At 41.2% G+C, this 22,107-nt stretch overlaps 1 protein-coding gene across 6 annotated transcripts in view; it reads right to left on the reverse strand.

Moving 5' to 3' along the window:
- The window catches only part of LOC110858478 (zinc finger protein 1), a 139,526-nt gene that overhangs the window by 8,672 nt on the left and 108,747 nt on the right, over nt 1-22,107 (reverse strand). Inside the window, exon 1 of one of the 6 annotated variants that reach the window (XM_035858634.1) lies at nt 625-1,660. The exons of the other annotated variants lie outside the window; for them this stretch is intronic. Coding sequence (XP_035714527.1) covers nt 625-814 — 190 coding nt within the window. The 5' untranslated portion in view covers nt 815-1,660. Of the gene's footprint in view, nt 1-624; nt 1,661-22,107 lie in introns of those variants that run through there. 6 annotated transcript variants of the gene reach the window in all.

Here is a 22,107-nt window from a genome sequence, read left to right on the forward strand (position 1 = left end):
TTTCACGATAACCACTAATCAATCAGCAGGCAGGCAAACAAGCTTGGAAGAAAAAACATTTATTTCCTGTTGGTGGAATGCAGGAAATGGATAATTTGTTCACGACATACGTAGATACTGACATCATCATCAGCCCAAGTTAATTGAACTTGGCCATTAGCAAAGCATTTAAATATGTACATGAAACTAATGTGAATCTCATTGCTAAAAGTTGGCAGCATGTATTTCACATTTTATGTCGAGCAAGGTGATCATGAAATACTAAATGAAACCAATGCATATGTTAACAGGCTAAGTATTTACAACCCAAAAAATCTTAAATTGTTTCCAAATCCTGTTCCAAGAAGTGGTGATTAATTGCTCATCGTCCCCTCTCAATAAAAATAAGCCAACGAGTATCATATCCTCCTCAATGTTGCCTTCTCCACCGGAACTTGTGTTTGGAGAATCAATCTTGTTCATTCCAAGAAGACAAGTTCCATCCACCCCAAACAGCAACACTTTGCTACTAATAAACCCTAATGACCAGACCAAATTGGGCTTACATAAAGTAGTGACTGACCCCTTATCATCACCAACTCTTAATTTGTGTGCCATGCCATAATTTAAGAAACGAGTACTCACTTCGATAAGCTGTCCAAACATGAGCAAGTCTCCAGAGTCGCATAGAAAACGCATTCGCACTGCCGAGAGCACTATCACCACCGTTATTGTTATTATTTGTGTAGCAGTCTAAACTCAACATGTTCCTCACCACCATCTCATGTTCCTCACTCAGGTTCAGATTACTACAGCCACCCACACTTGTGAACATGAAGGATTTTTATGAGGACTAGTTTTTTTTATTCATAAACCGTCACCACCACCACCACTTGGAAGATGAGATGAGATACAATTACGGCCCACATTTTGTAGTCCAACGAGGGTAAAAGTAGCACCGGGAAGTGTAACAGGTGAAAAAAGGGAGAAGGTGAGTCGAGCAACAGCGCGTGTGGTCGGACAGATAACGATCCACCAATGTTTCATTCACAAAAACCTGGAAAAGGTGAAAGTACTGAACTGAGCAGGTCTGACTGCTGAGGTATGAATGAGAGAGAGGTAAAGGTAGAAACTTTCTCCACTTTTTCCACTCTACACCTTCTCCAGGTGGGGGAAGGTTGTGTGTTCCTGCAATGTCTCAAGATTCCCCACGTCTTACTTTCACCCCTTATCCCAATGTTCACACAGGTCGCTCTGACTGCTACACCTTGGAAAAACACCTACTACTTTTATCTTTTACTTTCTGGTTGGGGCTGAACTATGACTTATTTTTGATTAGTTGATTGTCTATTATTCAAGGGATTGCGTGACTGTAGAATTGTTGTGTTACACCGTTCAAATTTTGGCAAATGGTTTAAAGCTTTTTTCTTAATATTTCTTTTCCACTTTGGTTTCACGTTTCTCTTTCGCTATGTAGTGACTAGATGAGAAGAGAGAGAGATGGATACAGAGAGAGAGTGAGAGAGAGACGAGAGAGCAGCTTTTTTGTGAAACAACCAGCAAGGAGGGTTGATACTTGCACACTGCTCAGACTTTGGTCTTCTGAGAGGGAAGCAAATGTGAAAAAGTCGACGGAAGCACACCACCAAGTTTCTGTTTCACTTTACTTTAAGTAGTAGTAAAGTAATGTAAGGTTGAACTGGTTTGGTTGGGTGACACAGGGCTATGCTTGGTTGCGACGGTGTGGTCTTTGTGTGTTGTACACATCTTTGTACTCTCTCTCGTAATATTCAGTGCAGGAAGAAGAGAACAGGGAGAGAGAGGACAGGAGGGGAAAATTGCTGATACATTATAGAATTGCGCACTGACTGATCCAATCTCAGAGTGAACCTGCTTTGCCTTCCTTCCTTCCTACCCATTACAAACCACGGCTGGACCCCTTCTACTTACGGGCGCATCTTTCTCATCTCTCATCTGGCAGAGGAGGAGGAGGACAACGAGACGAGGGTCCATTTATTTATTCAGAATTGGGTCGAGTCGCTCATATCTCGGGTGGGGAATAGACAGCCAAAGAGAGACACACACGTATGCAATTATTGTACCTTCCCCCCGGTCGTGCATGCATTTTTTGAGGGAAGGGAGGACGGGAGAAGGGATGCTCCCTTCATCTCCACATCAGAAACACAATCATCCAATATTTCATGGTGCAGTTGGGCAACCGAAAGTCTGCTCAGCATTGTACGAACTTGCACCCTTCTCCCATTTGGAAAAGGTAGTCGTGTGGACAAAATCAGGGTATTTCTTTCTCCTCGTTGGACAGAGAGGTGCAGTTAAATGGATAAATGCGATTATCTCCAGTTCAGCCAGATGAAGGATATACATACATGGAAATGGTTGTAATTGTAATTCTGCATTTTTTATGCTCCTACTCACTCAAAAATCCAGTCTTTGGGGAATTTGATACAATTTAAACGTGATTGTAAATAAAACCTCTACTTGAGCAGACGCTAACCATTTTCCAATTGTTGGATACTATTTATGCACAAATATGACCGTGCCACGTACCGTGTGTGCATAATCCTGTTGGCCATTATCACACCATTTGTACACCATTACGACTACACTACAGGATCAGGTACGAGAGCCACAACTTATCATTTTTCCAATAATGGCGCGTCATACATAAAGACATTAACACATCGTTTGAGTAAAGCTTGCGACTATTTTGGTCGAGTATTATGCATGCATTGCTACACGAATCACATTATATAAAACAATTTCACGGTAGAGTGAAACACCGGGAAACAACAACTTTCTGTATTTACGGCTACATGAGCAAGCATTAGGAGATGAGTGACGAGAGAAGAGAAAGTGGTGGTGGAGGAGGAGGAAAGGTATTAAAATATTTTGGACGATGAGGAGATGAGTCAAAAGATAGATGAGAGATGAAGATGCATGACGATATCGTACCACGAGGAATATGGCTGTACACGTAGTAACAGGTCTCCACCTAACCCAACTTTCCAACTTTACCACTCTGCCAGCCACCACGTTTTCATACGGAATGAAGAGTCAAGGCAGAAATTCTTTAATAACAAAATCAATATTGAAGAATGTGCTCAAACGTCTTCCCTCCAACTTAACAAAACTTAACAAATAATATTTCTACTTTCCCTTTTATGACGTTGTTGTTGCAAATATGTATATTTCTGTACCGATCTGTACGTACGTACACGCTCGATTTTTTTAGAAAAAAAAATCCTGAAGAGGAGAAAGGTTCCAAGCACAAGAGTATCACAACAGTAGGCGACGGTTATTGCAGAAAAACAGCCGTTTTACATACAGTCTTTCACTTTCCAGATAAACATGGAGAATATTATTCAATTTCGCCCCCAGCCAATATAAACGACCCATCCGAGAGCGAGAGTCTGTACAAAAAAGTATGAAATTGCTCCAAATTTCAGACCTTCTATTCCACATTTTTACCAACATGGCACGTAAAATGTGTACTAGGTGTAGCCATTCACTTCATCCTCATAGCATGCCAAGTTAGACAAGGTAACATCCGTCCAACGTGGACTGACTTTTATCCATCCGGTCCGAATTTCCACTCCGTTCACCGCCTGCCCACATTTCCTCCTTTCGCCGCATACCTTTCTCCATTTATTCAGTGTACATATTTCGAATATGCGAAAGTTGGCCAAATCAACCGAAGGGAATCCAATCCAGCACCACTAACACCAACCAACCAACTAAATCAAAGTTCATAAACTAAAAGTGAAGTAAATCTAACGTAACTACACCGAAACACTGGTCTCTCTCTCTCTACCTCGTCCAGCAGCAACCTAGGAACTTTGTTGCTGCTGCCTTCTCGGTTTGTTGGCTGGTGAGGTATGCACTCATTCAATAACATAACATCATCCTCTCTCTCTGAGTAAACCTGGGCGAGGAATTTTCTCCGGTTGGATATTAAAATACCATCCCATACACGGACCGGAATGAAGAAGGGATAAACTTTAGTGGAACGGTCTGCTCTTGGTCATCCAGCCAACCCACGGCTTTATTTCTCCTTCATTATTAGATGACCCAGGGGCAGGGAGGACGAAGAAAGGGTGAAGGCAGCAAAATAACTTGCATCCAATTTTGAATACTTTCCCTTCGGAAATATCCAACACACGTACGTTCAGGTCAGTCCAGCTTCTTCCCATCATCGTACAGAGCTATTTAACGTGGGAGAAAGGTAGGGAAATGGACATTGCTTTTCCAAAAATATCGCTGACCTCCCTCTCGTACATACCATCACCATATAATTAACGGATTCCACAAGACAAGAAGTATGTAGGAGTACGCACTTATAAAAGCAACATGAATCGTATTGCCTGCTCCTGTGCCAACATTGTCCATAATTTTACGCTCCCCACACCACAACTGGCTGGCTGGCTGGCTGGCGATGAGATGAGCTGAGAACTAAACTAATTGAAATACCACGACTCTTGACATGACTGACCATCGGAGGAGTAATGAAAATGAAATGAAAAGTCAAACAGTAAACAGCAGTAGCAAGCAAACCAAACCTGGCCTGGCTGCAGTAGTAAATACCAAAAAGGTCGTAAAATAGGACACAAAATGCCCACTTCCTCCATCCATTTCCCTCTCATGCTCGCATCCATCCACCATCAAACTACCCAAATCAAGCGAAATTCTATTAATCCCAACTGCAAACTCGATCCAACCGACCCGAATTTTGAATGAATTACGCTTCAAAATTAATTCACCGAGTGACCAAACCACCACACATCACATCACTGACTACTTGCCTTTCGCCTTCACCGGTTGTTTGCTCAAGGACCGCAAAAGGTTTCGTGCAACAACAAAAACGGAAAGGTAACAGTTGGCCGAATGGATTCATAATATGGAGAGATGGAAACATAGATGGGAGTGGATTTTCGATTCATAGAATTTTGAAAATGTATGTAAAAAAAGGTCCCAAAACTCTTCTGGTGAAAGCATCAACTTGCAACAATTCAATTAATCTTCTCCCCACTTCTCTCCTTGTGTTTCCAAATTCTAATTCCACTTCCCATCCAGGATTAATTAGTGTCTTCCCAGCCACTCAAAGTATGTATGCATGTAGTAAGTAAGTACGACTAATAAGTAATTTGCATGCAGAAGAGATCGCTCTTTGAACATTTCTTTCAAAGAGTGTTCAACGCAAGGCGGATTTTAAATGTAAATATGATTTTACTTGCGTAGGCCACTGGATATCCAACCATCATCATCATCTTCCTACTTACACCAACTTTTTTGTGGTGTGGTTTTAAACATTGAAAATAAAGAAAGAATTATCAACTTGTAAAGTAAGAAGTAACAAAATTGTGTTTTATTCCTCATCTTTTGTGACGGAGAGAAATAATGATGCGGGATGATGATGATGATGATGGGTGTTGGAGCGAAGAGCTAATTACCCACTTGTATTTGTAACGTTTGACTAAAAATTAACCACATTACAAAAAAAATATATAAACCCGCATCGTCATCACGAGATCATTAGCAGCTTGCATAATCTCGAGGATTATGTTGCTCCCAAAAAGTTGAAAAAGGTATTGAGCCGTGACGACTGAGACGGTATGGAAAAATCCATCCTGCTGCTACTTCCTCATAAGAGAAAGTATGAGGGATTTTTCTGATTACACAAGTCCCTGCACAAGCCCAAAACCGTGACAAAATTATGTCTAAAGAATCCGTCTAATTCACCATTTCCACGTGTTACTTGAAACTATGTAAGTAGCCCCAGTCTGGCAGCTTCTTGAGAGAAAGGTGCATGGTCGTCTCACTTTATAGAACAATTTAATTCTATTAGTTTCCTGGGGAAGCCATACCATGCGTGCAGCAGCACCACCACATTTCTCTCCTTCTTTCCTTTATCCCTTTTATGCTTTTACACCCAGATTTGAGATTGTCAAAAGAGAACACTTAATTAAACATCTGTGGCTTAAATGAATCAAATCATTAAAGTTCTATCATGGACTTAATCACACCGCTCTCTCTCTCCAGCAGCTTACACTTACTCACTTGCTTCCCACACCGCACACACTTTTCCTCTCCTTCTCGCAACTTGGCCCAAGTAGTAACGAAGTTTAGAAATGGAAAGGAAGATTCTCAATCTCGACTACAAATCTGAAAAGTTTTACTAGCCTGGTTGGTGCACAGACACAATTCCAAAATCCGAACCAGGAGAGGATCAGGATCAGCTCGGATCTTGGTTTCAAGTCGAGCAGTGAAGGGAGAGAAATCCAAATCTGGTTTGGTTTTGGTCTTTACTTTCTCTCACGGTGAAATAGTATGTAAATCAATTGGATTATTGTACACACAGAGCGAATTCTTTCACTATTTAAATTCAAGTAGATTATGAAACTGTGATGAAATGAGGATGATTATTTGGATTTGGGGTAAATTGTATAAATGTCGGAATAAACGAGGTACAAGTAGCATTTTCCCATCGTCTGTTGGACATCGAGGTGGAACTTTATTGCGTGTAATAAGAAGACGGGGAGGAGAAGTTACGTGAGAATTCCCTCTGGAGCCTTTTAGCTCTAACCTAACGCCGAAAAGACCAGCCATGTCGACGAACTACCTTTTCTATCCACGGCGGGAGAATGTCTCTCTGCCACCTTTCATTCAATTGCCAAGCCATAAAGGAAAGGAGACAACCGCATTAAACCGCAATCGAATTCTGCTCGACGGAAACCAAGTGAGTGGAAAATCACAACTTGCTCATTCATTCATTCAGGAGGTTCGATCTCTCGAAGAACATTTACCACTCTATTTTCAACTCGTTTACAGATATTTCCACTTGCTGCACCCAACCGACCGACTGTGTAACAGGTAGCAGAAGAGGCATTAGCGAGCCGAAAAAGTTTAACATAATGCTGTTTGATGGGTCCAATTTTAATAAAATTGAGCCAAATCATGGGTGAAATATTTATGCCCGGGAGAGAATCAACAGATAGCTGAGGAAAAGGCAAGGTAAACAGAAGCACGGCGATGGGACATGATCTTTTTTAGAGGAGAAAGATCGTAAGTTGAGAAAGGGTGAGAGGGGAAGAAAAAGGTGAAGAGAATGGCAATATTTTTCTCGAGATGTCGTAAACTCGGGGAAAGTGGAGTAAATTGTGATAATGTGCCACTTTATTGGGCGAAAGGTAGCAATAAAGTGGAAAGTTTGTTTGGCCGAGGCAATTTGAGAAACCCAGATAACTTTGAGTTTCTCCCTGCTGGTGCCTGCTTACCGAGCATTATTATTAAAACTGGATTGTGTCATCTTGTCGTGACCTTTGCCAGTAAATAGGTGCATACATACATACTCTTTTGGACTATACGTAACGTGGGAGATTTGCCATCTTAACAAATCACCGTGACTGACTGAACACGGCATTATACGGATTCTTAGTGAATATGACAGTAAGCAAGGAGGAAAAAAATCCATCCGTGAATCCTGCCACTGTTTCCAGCCAAGCAAATCGAGCCCAATCCGGACCCAGAGGAAAGTATGGGAAAGTAAGGAGAAGAAAGTGCATGGTGTGAGGATGAGTAAGTGGAAAGTAACTGAGATCAGGAGAGAGGAATCCCCATTTCCTTTCGACATCCACCAAAAACTAAGTTTCTTCCACCGCCGCCGTCACCTTCTTACTTTACCATTAGGAAAACGGATATCACTTTCACCTAACTTCCACCCAATCTAACGCCAGAAAACATGAAAACATGCCGCATCCCTGCCATCACTTTCTTCCTTCCTCACCGAGTTGCTGGTGCACAGAGGTGGAAGCACGATTTGTTCCCTTTTATTGCATGCAGTTGGAGCAAAAAAAATTGTATGATGCTTATTTTCACAGTAGCACAAAAGGAAAATTGAAGAATCCTTTTAAAAAGTGGACTTGCAACGGGGCAAAGTTAAATAGGTGAGAGATTTTAAATGAATAAAAGTTCACATGGTGGCTGAAATCAAATCTACAGTGCAGACTTCATATAGCCCGAGTCAGGTCTATTTGTGCCTATCACCCAATTCGACTTTTTTTGCATGAAATTTTTTTGTAAATGCATATCAATGAATCTGGTCAACCACCGGATTTATTTGGCTTATCTTCGAACTTGATTCCTAATTTGACCCATACAGCTGCAAAATTACAAGCCCATCGGAGTATTTGTACTTACAGTTATGGCAGGACAAATAGACATGACGGGTACATAAGCCCTGACTTGGGCTAAAAATTACCTGCTTACTCCTTTTCCTGTGCATATGTCAATTTTCACCCAATGTATATCCGGTTCAGTGCTTGAAAATATTAATTTTCCTGCTCACATCCATTACGAATATTACCTTTTTCATACATTTTCATCTCCTTTCCTCGGAGAATGCTCTTCTCGTACGCATGCATGAGATCATTTTCAATTAGCCAGATTCCTCTTTTGTGCAATGACGACAATGACAACCTCAATCCTGAATTCTCAACCTTTCCCAGCAAGCAATTTTCATTCTTACCACAAACTTAAATTCAAGTCAAGTCTTTTGTGGAGTATTCACAATTGATGATCGCGAGTGAACAATTGGCTCTTCTCATCCCTCAAGGAACCAAAGTTAAGTCAAGTTTATTAAGAATTCGGCTTTCTATCTAATTGACTCCTTCCGTATTGTTCGATATTCATTGTGTATTTCTCTGTTAAGAAAATTTAGGTGAATACAATCACGTCACAACCACAAATATTCAGGATTGGCTAAATTGAATAAATTGCTCCTTCAATCTCAACTCAACCAACACTCAATTACTGAGCATTCCACAAATACATTCCAAATACTTAAATATCTTTAACAACAGCCTCTTGCTTGCTGTGAGAAAATTAAACTTCATAAATTCCGTTAAAATCCAAACTTTAAATTAGGTAATACGGTACCTTTTGTATCGCTGTACGACGTTCAATTAAAAATATGTATATGTATATGTAGCTGTACTCACTGATAATGCGCCTCAAGGTTGACAAGAAATCTAGTAAAAAATCACTTTCATAATGTCCACCACTTTCAGACAACAATAGTGTCATTTCATTCCAAGTCCTCCATACAACTTGCAATAATAATAATAATAATTCCCGTGCTGAAGGTTGCCGTTAGTGGGCTGCATTACGTATGTATGAACACATAGGAAAACTGTATGCATGTGCTTCCTACTTCCCTTTCCTCTGAGGAGTATTGGACCATGGGTAAAAAGCAATCACTCCTCCCTGGGCCTGTCACTACTAGATAAGAAATCGAAGAAAAATCGTGCAGCTTGTCATCCCCTGACCACTCGCTCAGAAAAAGGAAAGTTTATGGAGAAAGTGGAAAGTACAAGTCGGCTGAATGTGTGATGTTTTCGCCTGTACCCTCATTATTAACGGACTGGTGCTCTTTTTTGGAGGCGTCTCTCCAGAAAAATGAAAAGATTCAGACGCGTATGAAAAACTGTGTGTGACCATCTTATTTATCGATTTGGTCATGTAATTGCATCACAGGAAAGCACATGCATATGTACTGGATACGTTACGTAATTCGTGTAATCACTCATGCAATTTGTAAACTAACAATGGAGGTCTCCCAGCGTATGCTCTTTGATTTTGAGCAAATTAGTGTCAATCGATCACAAATTTAACTAGTATGAAATTTGTAAAAGAAATTATCTCCCAATGATCGGTGAATGTGAAACGTTGTTGACGAAGCTGACAAGTTTGAGAATTTCCAAATTTACTGTGCACTTTCTCCTCTTTGAATGCAAATATCTCTACCAAACCTCTGCATTAACAGACCGTATCTTTTGAAAATTTCCTATTAATAAATTTGTCATATTTATTTGCTCAAAATCTGGAAGCATACGCTGGGAGACCTCGATGATAAGTTTCAATTCCTTCTACGTGCATACATACTTTCACTAAAAATTTTCCTCCCACCTTTCCCCCATAAACATTATTTTGAGCAAATACACAGCCTTGGGCACAAAACAAAAGACGACGACGAGAGAGAGTTGTCGTTTAGCAGTGAACGTCATACTTTAAGATGACGACAACTCGTCGCACAAAGAAGCAACGCTTCCTGCGGCAAAATGCAAAACAGGGACAAGCAAGAGCAAAGCAAAGGTTGTTCTCTTGCCAAACATTTGTAAACTAAATCCAAAGGAGGAAGGGGACATTTCCACTAAAATCTTCCCTTTGTGCCCAAGCACGCACCAGCCCAAGCTACGCAGACAAGGATGTGATATTATTATTGCCCTGCTCCTCTACAAGTCACCTTCATCTCGTCGCAACAGTAGCCGGATTCGACATTGCTCAAATTGCAAGTTTAATATTATGCAATAGATGGATATCCACCTTGAAATGACAAAACAGAGAGAGAGAGAGCAAGATAAAGTTAGAATCGCTGCTGCCTGTTCTCTGATCTTTCTCCTAATAGTTACACCTCATCAAAGTCACGAACCGTTTACTCTTTGTTCTCTCGCTCCCAAAGAGCATTCTGTTACGTAACGATGCTACTTACGCAATCATTCCGTAGGGTGACGATTAGTTTGAAAAGTATTCAGAATATTTTTAATAAAATGCTCCATCATTATATTTCAATTTTTCGAAATAATCTTCCTTTTTTTACTCAATCATGTAACTGAAAACTACATTGTCACTGCGTGCCGTAAGAAATCAGCATCCCCAACGGAACCTGGGATCCAGGAAACCTTACAAGTTTCTACATATGCGCATTGTTTGTGTATTCATACTTTCTCTTATTTTTACTACTCACTCGCCCAAAGTAAAAGTCTTCCTCTCATTTTCACATGCCTACTAAACGTCACCCTGCCCATTTCCGATATGATTTGTCAAGTGAAGTTGGCAGGAAATTTAGTGCGAGTGGTTTGGGACGCATTGTATTATTTTCTCCTCCTCGTATATATCAAATCGTATCGAAGATGGTTGTTGATACAACAAGGAGAAGGAGAAGAACCCCATCATCAAAAAGTGTCATACGTCCGGTCCCAACTCTTCTGAGACATCCATCTTCCATCTCTGAATAAGTAATGCGAGTCCCCTTCACCTTCTCTTCCTCCTTTCTTTTGTCAACCCGGTCCTCAGTCAATCCGTCCATCCATCCATAAAAGTACAATGCGCGAGAGTGTGTGTGCATGTGGGAGAGAACATCAACATAATAATCCCTCCTCGTCCAACTGGGCCATCCAGCCAAACAACTGGGTTTGGGATAAGTAAATAAAAAATGAAAATCCGGAAGGCTCCTGTCCACCCGGGAGAGAAAAACCCAACCGGACAATTTCACGACGGTGGACGACAACTCTCAACAATTTGACAAATGGTGTTTGCTCTAATGATTTCGGACGTGATGTATACTTTTTTAAGGAAAAATCGAAATGTTGCCTCCCTTCCGCTTGTTCATATCAAGATCAACTTCATTATTCAATGGCAAGTCCATACATGCATATAAGAAATTTGTAATATAAGTAAAGGTCAGGGTGCATACTATGTATTTATTTATAGGTGATCGTAACAAATGTAGAGTAGCCATGTCCTAATAAAATCTGGTTTTAATCGTCTACTGAATCCTAATTACTCTGCAAAATATGTAAATAGTGACATAAAATGCAAAAATCCCAACCACATTGAATAGCAACAATGTTTATTATCCGATGCATATCCCGCTCTCTTTAAATTATTCCCTTGCAACACAGTCTGGGAGCCTTTCTTCGACTGTGTAGGGAAGATGCATCATCAGTGGAAACAAAGAATTTTATGGGTGGAAAGTAAGTAAGAAAATTATTTAAGATGGTTCCCAAGCAAGCCAGCTCAAGTCCCTTGACAAAGAGAGAGGGCAATAATTAAGAGATGAAAAGACTCATCAGAGGATAAATTACTGTGGTGTTGTATGTAAAGATGTTTCAACTTTATGCGTTAAATAGGACACCAAACAATACTACAACTACATAAATAAGAGGATACGGTGATGGGAGACAGAGCGTGAAATGCTTTTAAAAAGTGGCTCCGTTATTATTACTTATCCTTGTTTATATATATTGTCCTGTAAAATGTGCGTGCTTTTAAAATTTGCATAAAAGACAAAAGAAAGAGAAAGTAAGTGAGTTTAGTTAAAAATTATATACGTTCCTCATTTATCAATCATTTCGTTTTACGAGCTTGCAGGTTCACAAAAGTAGCAAGTAGTACTTACTTGCTTACATATATGTAGTTACGATATGAAACCTTATTCGTGTCCAAATCTCAAGGCGAACAAGGGAAAGTTTGCCTTGGCCTCGTCTCCAATTTTGGCAGAGACTCTGCTCTTTCTTGAGCATTATTACGGAGCTTCTTCTGGTACGAATATGGCTGGTGCAAACTCCGGAAATGTCAGAGTATAATTGAACCCCCGAATCTAGTGAAAAGGCGAGAGAGATTGGTTTCCTCGTTTTTATTTTACTTTGTCTCCCCCCAACATTTGCATTTATTCTCCAGCAGAAGCCAGCCAGCCAGCCTTGGTTTGGTTTGCTTCGTTCCTTCGCCAGCACCCAAGTAGAACATCAAGTTGGGGGAATTAAAAGAGGAAGCTGGCAAGTTAAAAAGCAGAACGGAACACTGGATTCTAATGTAAATTCTAATGTAATCTAATCCAATCTAATGTAATGTTATGTATAATGCAATGTTATACATACAATGCACTACACTACACACATACGGAGATACACATACATACGTACACAGGAAGACGAGGAGTTTGATGCTGGAGTGTTTTATCCAGTAAAAAACTGCTACTTGGCTTATTCATTCACAGCATTGTCTTGTATATACTTTCACTTTAGTGATATTGCCCCTTGTCTCGCAGTCGTGTTGTGATACGCTCTACGACGATGGAATGGTGGGCGAATTACTTGGTATCTTTTTTACGTGGCGTAAACTCTACAAAATTTGCATAGTAATGTGGACCTTTTCCTCTCTGTTGTGTTTTGGATAATGCGAATGCCGCGATTCATCAACCGCTCGACGCGACTGTAATGAGGTAAACCTTTTGTGTAACGATTTCTTAAAAATTTTTGACATTTGCACAACACGCTGATATTTTTTCCTTACATATTTCCCAATAGTTGTGCATCCCATTTTCTTTTAATCCATAATAATACTAATCATTCCTCCCATCAAGAAAATAGTAAAAGTAACACCCAATCAACAAAGTGGCATGATTTCCTTTCTTGAAGACGCAATCACCCATAAAATTAAGGTGATGTGTTTTCCTCCAGTTAAACACTATAATTTCTATGCAAAGTAAAACTGGGGTGTAAATGCTAAAGGTAATTGTACATTTTGCATAAAAATTACGTAAAACTGGTTGGTTAGTGGTTTCCTTCCAAACAAACACAAACAAGGCGAGGAGAGTAAATACCGATATATAGTTCAACTGGTATCCTAGTTAGATTATTGGCTCATTCCCCCAACGTGGCAAGGTACGGGGTAAAGGTAATAAAACCTATAAAAGTAAGTGTACGAGTTACTTCTTGGCTGGTGTAACGTGGAGGAAAACAAAACGACCCATTATTTCCCCCAGATGAGGATGCCATGCTCAATATACATGCACTCCCATTTGGTTGAGAAAGAGCAGCCAACAACCGGCAAGCTGTTACCTTTTTAACTTTTCCTTTATATAAAATAATGGGAACAAAGATAAAGTAAATATGGGTTGAATTGCCCAATATTCTATTCTTTAGGGGCAGGATGATATTATTATCTACTTTCTCTCCCCTTTCAGTAAAAGGTGGTGGTGGTAGGTGGGTAGATTACATCTAATCCCACTTTACCCACTATACAGATAAGGGGGACAATTGGCTGTAAAAATTTACTACTGAATTTTGATGTGGAAAGATGAATAGTTTACAGAAATTGTCATCCGATGATGATACTCAGGCAGGTGTCGTACAATTCACAAGAAATCAGGGTTACACATCACGCTTTGAAGGAGACCAAGGCGTGTCTCGTCTCAATCCTTTTATCCAAATTGGCACCTCGACTCCATCATCTTCTTCTTCCTCGCAATGGTTTATCATTGGACTTTCGAGTTTATAGTCGTTCTCCTTGACGATTATTATTGCCGACTGCGACTTGCTTGCCCATCCCGGCCGACTATGTACATATCTAATGGCCATTTATTCATAACTGCTTTTCTCTCTCTCAAACACAATAGGTGGTGATAGTGAGTGAGCGAGCTCATGCAATGCCCACCCAGCATCTCGTCTCGTCATCATAAGGTATCATCAGTACTTTAGTGGGAGGCAGGATGGTTGAGTATATAGAGTGCATGATGATGGCAAATTCTTGCCTACCACCCCGGCAATAATGGCCATTGAGAAGGAAGTGGTAAAGTAAGGGCAATAATAATACTGGTGAAATATAATATACAATTTACTCACTTTGTCTACGCAAAGATCTTCCCAGCCTCATTCATATCATTCCAATTTTATTACTCCGTCGTTCGGTATATGTACGTTCGCTTTCTCTCTCTCTCGCCATGCCCAACCACTCCACTTTATTAGGAAAAGTCTGACTGAATAAAATAAAAACTGGAACAAATTTTGAATTCATAAAATAAATAAGGCATGAATGCACGTAGCAGCAGCAGGGGCAGGATTCATTTCAATCTTTGAGATCTGTACAAGTGGCCATGTTGTTATTATTTTATGAAGAAAAAAAGAAGTGAAATGATAAAAAAGAGAGGAAGGAAGAAAGAAAGAGGAGGATGAAGTGATGGAACATTTCGAGAACAAACACCTTGTCCCTCTTGCTTGCACATATGTAAATATGGATGGAGAAAGTACAGCAAAGTGAGTGAACAACAGATGCACCTTATTATTTAAACGGGTGAGCAGAGGAGAAGGAGGCAAATAAGTGGCAACAAAGGCGAAGAAAGAGGAGCATCAATCCCTCGAGGAAGGGTGAACCCAATGCGGAATCGTGAAGCTATTTATTTACAAACCGAGATTTCTGGGTGTTCCATTTTTTTATACTGAAATAAACTATCCCATTGTTACTTTGGGGCACCCACCAGCCCACCACCATCCAGTCAACCATGCATCCAAAGTAAAGTGGCACATTTGTGCTTGAAAGTGGAATGTATTGCAACTTTGGATTTTGCATGAGGAGGCATGCATCCGAATAATGATCACGGATTCGGGCAGGATCTCACAACAACATTCAAATTCAAAGCTCTTGTGCTTTCTCCGCTTCATCCACTCCTCCTTTTCCTTTCCAGCCAGACGTGTTTATATTTTATGTTATGTTCACAATCACAACACGTTTTTGACATGTTCTTTCCGCTCCTCCGCGACATAAAGCACAATCCTCTCTGCATAAATTTCACATATTCTACTAGGCCGCCTAAGCAGGAGAGGGGCTGAAAACGACAGGCAGAGACGGTAAATAAATATAAGGTGTTGCAGTCTCGGATTCATAGGTCGGCCACTTTCATCAAGAGAATAATAATAAAAAAGCTTGTAAATCTGATTACGAGTCCTCGCAACTCAAAGAACTATGAAGCTTTGAATGAAGGTACATATGACGAACAACCCTACGCCACACCTTCCCAAACCCACACCTGAGGCTCCCATGAAAAACTGGATCAATGAAAACCCAACCCAACCCAGCATTTACCAAGCCCTGCCTTCACCTGCGTGCTCAGAGCAGTCAGCCACCTGTAACACGATCATCAGTCCGCCCACCGTCGAAAGGATCGCATCCATCCCTTCACCTTTTAGACCCCTTTTCTAATTTTAGTATATCAGTTGAGTTTGTCCAGCGGAGGAATCAATTACTGCATTTGTTTGATTTTTGAGACTAACACAATGCGATGAACTAGCAAATGAGCGAGTTATGTATTCAACATGCACGTCTGAATATGCATTCAAGTCCCATTCTCTCCTACACACGCACATGTATTAATTTAGAGAGTGGAGGCAGCGGAGAGTAGGTGAAGAGGAAAATGGATACAGTCTTTCCGAAATGTGGGGGGAATCGAGTCGAAACGGAAAGGGACGTATAAATCTCTTAGGGAACCATTCATCATGCAAAAGTGTCAAGTGTCCTGCGATCTACAGTGTGTCCAAGCTAAGCCACCTGGGGCAATCCTCCTCCATACTTTCTCCTCTGTCGCCGTGTGTTCATTCATACCCACCCAATATTACCATTACGTTCATCCACTCACTTTCGGAATCATTCAAACTTTATGAAATTTCAAATATTTTCCAAAATTTTACATCAAGTTGTACCTTAATTTTAATAAAACATTGGATTTTTCACGAATTACATGAACCCCACCAAAGAACATACATATTCACCTAGTCAAACAACTTTCTCAACTTTCGCCCTCCTCTCCCCCCACTTTCATACGGCGTATCATGTAATTTCTCCCATGCTCAATCTGCACCACTGCCACCAACACGACATATATATCTCATACTTAACTTTACACTTTATAACTTGAATCTATCCTGTCGACTGTCATCCAAGTCCGGCGAGGAGGAGGAGGAAATCTATCGCAGGCCTACCTTCCACGAACCCACGACTCCCTACGAATTATGAAGTGGTGAGAATTTATAGAATCGCGTCACAAGCCAAGAGTAGTAGAAACAGAGGAGGAAGGAAGGTGAATTCCCTGAGCTAAAGTTGAGCTGATGCATCGCATCGCATTTATTCCTGGTCATAAATCACAAAAGGCAGCAGAATAACCAGCCGTGTTGGATGTGAATTGGACTCCGGACATGAGTCCAACAATAATAATATCGCCGCCTTCCTACCACTTTCACAATTCGGTATGAATCCATCCTCCACCGTGACCAGAGTCAAATCTGTATCTACCTCCAGCCAGTTTTTGGGCTGGGTGAAACCTTTCATTTATTTCGTATCATTGCATTTATGGCTCTTGCATTGGCTTTTGTATCGTGTATCACATCATAAAGAACGAGCAGGGGACAAAGCATAATCTATTGCTTTCACTACTACCACGACTACTGGTCACCTCACACAGCGGCTCCTTTACAATCGCTGTGTCAGCGCGGTGCAGTTGGAGCAGCAGCAACAGTAATAAATCATGGTGAAAGTACGGGGAGATATACATATATATTTTTGGGAGGAGGCAGTCGACTAAAGGTAATTTCACACATCCCTCAGCCCTCAGTCAGTCACCACCTAAACGCGTATCCACCTTTCTCCGTGCCGTGCAAAAAGCTACTTTTATCTCATATTTATTTCCTACCAGTAGAGAGACTAACCACACAGCTGCGACGTGGAGCTTCCTCCCTCCACATTATTGGTAGTTTGGCACCCAATATAATAACATCCTACATAAACCATCACACGGCCGGCCGTACGACCACATTAACCGTGGCAAGATTTAGATTAATATCTCCCATTCACCGTGTCGTCGTCGTGAGGGAAAGGGATTAATAAATAAAGGGAGACTACCTTTTTTGGCCGCGGTACGTGAGAAATTGTTGCCTGCTGGCTCACCATCAGCGAAATAAAGTCTCCCCACACATGTTCCGAAAATATTAATAATGGGCCTGCCTGCTCTCTTATAGGTGAAGGATGGATGGATGGATGGGTGGGTGAAGGAGATGATTATACAGGAGGCCTCGCAGGAGGAGGAGGGTGTTGGTGGAAAAAGTAATCATATTTTCTACACAAATAAATATCCACACAAAAAGTGACACGGGGATGGACGTTGGTCGTCTCTGTTTGTGTGTCATAACCAACACTTGCCACTCTGTCACAAAGGACTAAAATATTTACAAAGCATCCTAAATCCACCACATGCACCCACCTTTTCTTAATGCCGTCGTCCACCCAGATATTCATTTTCTCCTCTGACGTATCACTTTCTCTCTCCAATCCATATCGTTAGTCACCCAAGTGGCAACGTAACCTTCTGTTAAACAAAAGGTTGTTCCTGCTGCCTGATCCGAATGAAATATCCCAATTGCAGCACAGAAGCAGCAGCACTGTCCTTATTCTTCCTTCAATAAATTCTCACCCCATTCCTTCCCTGCCCACTTTGCATATTGATCATCCCGGATAATCTAATCAGCCTGAGCCATTCCTTCCTTCCGAGGATGACACAGGCAGGCAGAGGTGCGAAGTTGGAATCCAACTTAAATTTATTTTATTGCATTACAATACTTTGACAAGAAATAATTTCACTGGCTCGGACTCGCCCTTTATTCCAGGTTTCTACGTACGTACGTATTAGGACAGCATGGCATAATAATACCATTGTCATTTATTACGGTACAAGGTGGATGAGACGATACCTATTCTGGGACGAGGATCCTAGTCAATTTCGTTTTATAGTGGGAACGAGAGAGATATTTAGAATTTAGATAATCCAAATCTCCAAATCAAATGAAACTGGGAAAAGTAAAGTAAAGTGAGGAAAAGCTGAGGAGCGACTGTCTCATTACAGATAAGGTTCATCCTCTCTCTTTCTCGCCCCGCCATCATCATCGCCGAAAAAGGTATGAAATGAATACGAAGTGAAACAAATTCACTTCTCAAACTTTCCAAGGTGGAACGAGATTATGTAATATGCACGTCTCACTTTTAGGGGTCTGCTACTCGCCGTCTTTATTAGATTGAGACGACTATGCACTCTGGTATCTTTGCGAATATTATTTTTTGCTACTCGCACAATGTCTGCAGAAATGAATTTAATTACTAAACATTTTACTAAACATTTGCTAAATATGCATGTGCGTATAATTCCAGTTAAAAAATGTAGAGAGGAATTTGATCAAGTGCATTCTTAGCGAGGCATTTATTTACATAGAATCTATCCGTAATCAGGCATAGATTGGGGGAGAGAGGAGCTAATCCTCGAGCCACATTCCTGCCTGGCATGCAAATCGCGTCAGGAGTGAAAGAAGGGCTTTGGATGAAATCAATACTTTTAAAATTTGGACTACCTTCCGTTCCAACACAGAAACCAATAAATAAGCAAGGACGACGATGTATATATGCAGCATTAGGAAATCAGAAGGGGTCGTTGGTACGTACGGCCGGTCGGCTTTTCTCTCTAATCTTTAGATTGAATTGAAGTCAGTCAGTCATCCATCCGTCGCCGTTGAGGAGGCAGATTTTCACCCTTTATTTTCACCACCACCACCACGACTACCTACTTAACTTTATATTAAAATCTTGCCCCCTCGTCTGCGTTCTTGGTTCGACATACCTTTGTTTGTAAATCCAAAGAATGGAAATCGACCCAGGGAATAAATTTCACGGCTTCTCTTTTCACTTTCCCCTCCACACACATACATATTATTGGACATGGTCAGCTGGATACAATTCAATGCTAATAGCGATTGCCATATCTGACCTAACTCACAATTTAGAATAGTAATTTAAAAATTTAATAGTTTCCACTGCATCCAAATTTTATCATTCGCAAATTAAGCGAGATCCAATCTAATCTCATCCAGGATAAAAAACCTTCCCTCCAATTCCACCGAGATTAAAACGAGGAAATATAAATGATGCGGAAACAGGCTATTCAAACTATGGGATGGATGATGATAAAGGACGGCGAGGTAGACAAAACCGTGCCACGTCCCGCAGTTGGATGGCATTAATATGCAGGAGAGAGATCAATTGAACATTAATTTCGTTTAGTTTAGCCCAAGATGAGTCGTCGCATCCTCGCATCATCATCCATTTCCGAGTAGCATCTGATGCCTTTTCCACGTTGTTGGCTGCTCTTGTTGTGTGTGTGTCGCATCACTTGTGCGATAGGACTTTCTCCATGGGTGAGAGAGTAAACATGGACAAAAACGGTGGCTGCCTGCCTGCCTGCGGATGCTCTTTATAAATTTAAGATAAATTCATTCAGGATCAGGAGCAGTATCGCAGAGCCAGCCCGACCGTCGTTGCTTGATGATGATGATGTGATGCAAAGTGAACAAAGATCAGCCAACCTGAAAAATCAGGGTTCTTTCTCCCACCCCACCTTCTTCCTACCCCTCCTGCCTGCTCCATTCCTACCATACATATCCCATCATCATCATCCATCCAGTTACATAAGTACGTTATCTTCATCCAGAGACCGGTTGGCCTGCTGGGTTTGCAGGAGAGCGCGACAACAATGAAGGACATAAATATCACGTAAAAAGGGACACGTCCCACGTCCACCGTGGTGTGTGCTGTGGTGTGGTGTGTGTCACTTTCTGTATCCCTGGCCTATCCGCAGACGACTGTATCTACTCATCCTGGATGCAGTCGAATGAATAATCTCCAGCAAAAGGAGAGATACGTATGAGCGCATAAGATTATACAACGTGCACATAGATCACCTCATTCACTGCAACTGAGTATGTATGCATGCAGTAGATATGTATATATGTTTCAAGAATTATCCAATTTTCGAAATCAAACCTAAATCTTTATCAAAATTGGAATCATAATTTCCAATATAATTTTCTCTAATCTCACACCTTATCACTGCCCTGCGACAACTGCACATACATAAATATGTCTCTCTGTAAGTAGTGCCCATCCGTCCATTCTCATTGTTCTGGCCAAGTCTCCCTAAAGAGTCGTATCGTCACACAACCACGAACCAAGGCTCGTCATATGGTGCCCTGCTGCTCCCTTAATTGTGTCCTATTCATCCTCCTCTCCGGATACGGATCTCTCCTCTCAGCTCTCGCTTCCGTGTGCATTCTAATTCCAATAATAAAAATTCCCTTCATTTTCATCCAGCCTAATCCCAGGAGTCAACCACTCTGGTCTGGTCGCCTCTCTCTCTGCTCCATCACTTGTTACTTCATTCCCAGGAGGCAGCTTGATTTCCTACGTTGCCTTCCTCCTTCCGAGTTCGACATGACACGATAAAAGTGTAAAAGTAATGAAATGAAAAGAGACCGGGTATGAAATGAATTATGAAATCAGGGGAGGCCAGATTTTTCCCTACCTCCGCATCAGCAGTGACGACCACACTGCTCCAAAAAAACTGGGTATTGTTACGGTGCACTTTGTGATTGGATTTGAGTCCCTGACTGAAAGCACTCAATTGGCCCAGTCAAAACTTTACAATGGAAAAGGTGACCATGTGTGTGCACATGAAAAAGTTATTAAAATGCAAATAGTCGCCTACTTGGATTTCTTTTCACTAATAGTAATCATGTTGCATTAATTGGATAAGTGGGGCACACCATTACCCACTGACTGATGGAAAGTGGGAAGAAAGAAAGTGTGCAGCAGGAGGAACAGACCACCCTCGTCATTTCCATAATCATCATTATCATCATCTCCGTCACACCGGGAAGGCCATTTATCGACTGAATTGGATTGGATTTATATTTATGGGGATGAGTCACTCTGATCACCACGGGAAGGTACGGATTCTTCAAGTCTATCGGGTTACTATTTGTGGTAGGAGCGAGAGCGAGTTGATGACGACTAGTGGTATCAGGAACCGAAATGACGACCACCGCCACGGTTGCTGTACATTATTATTACCGCTTTCCCTGTTCGAGTAGTCGAAGTGGAGAGAGAGTATGAGCAGTAAGTAAGGTATTGTTATCAGATTTCCGTTCTAATACCCGTGACAAAAAGGAGTATGGCTGAACCCTTTCCTCCTTCCATTAATAAATCATGAGAGTTGTGCTCTTCATCTAAAATGAGTAAGAGGATGGACCCCTGTGGCCCATCTAAAATCTGCTCCACAAGATTGAGACTAAACGCAGCTTAGAGCTAAATCACCTTCAAGGTGGTTACCACCAGAATGCGTGAGGCGTTCATAATTTAGAGGAATGGAACATGAGGTTGAGAGATTGCAGAAAAAATGATTAATTGCCACTGACACGGAGTAGCACATTCTTTCTTATTTATTTACCACGGGGAGACAACAACCAAATGAGGTGAATGAGTAGGACGGAAAGAGGATATTACATGATATGCATGTACATTGCACCTACCATCACCAGGACCATTTTACATTAAATCAACCTGCGACACACACATTACCGTGTCGTGTCGTGATTGAGCCGTCATATCGCCAGGCTCCATTAGTGGGGGTGC

The sequence above is a fragment of the Folsomia candida genome, unplaced genomic scaffold, assembly GCF_002217175.1.
Source record: "Folsomia candida strain VU population unplaced genomic scaffold, ASM221717v1 Fcan01_Sc021, whole genome shotgun sequence".
Classification (NCBI taxonomy): domain Eukaryota; kingdom Metazoa; phylum Arthropoda; class Collembola; order Entomobryomorpha; family Isotomidae; genus Folsomia; species Folsomia candida.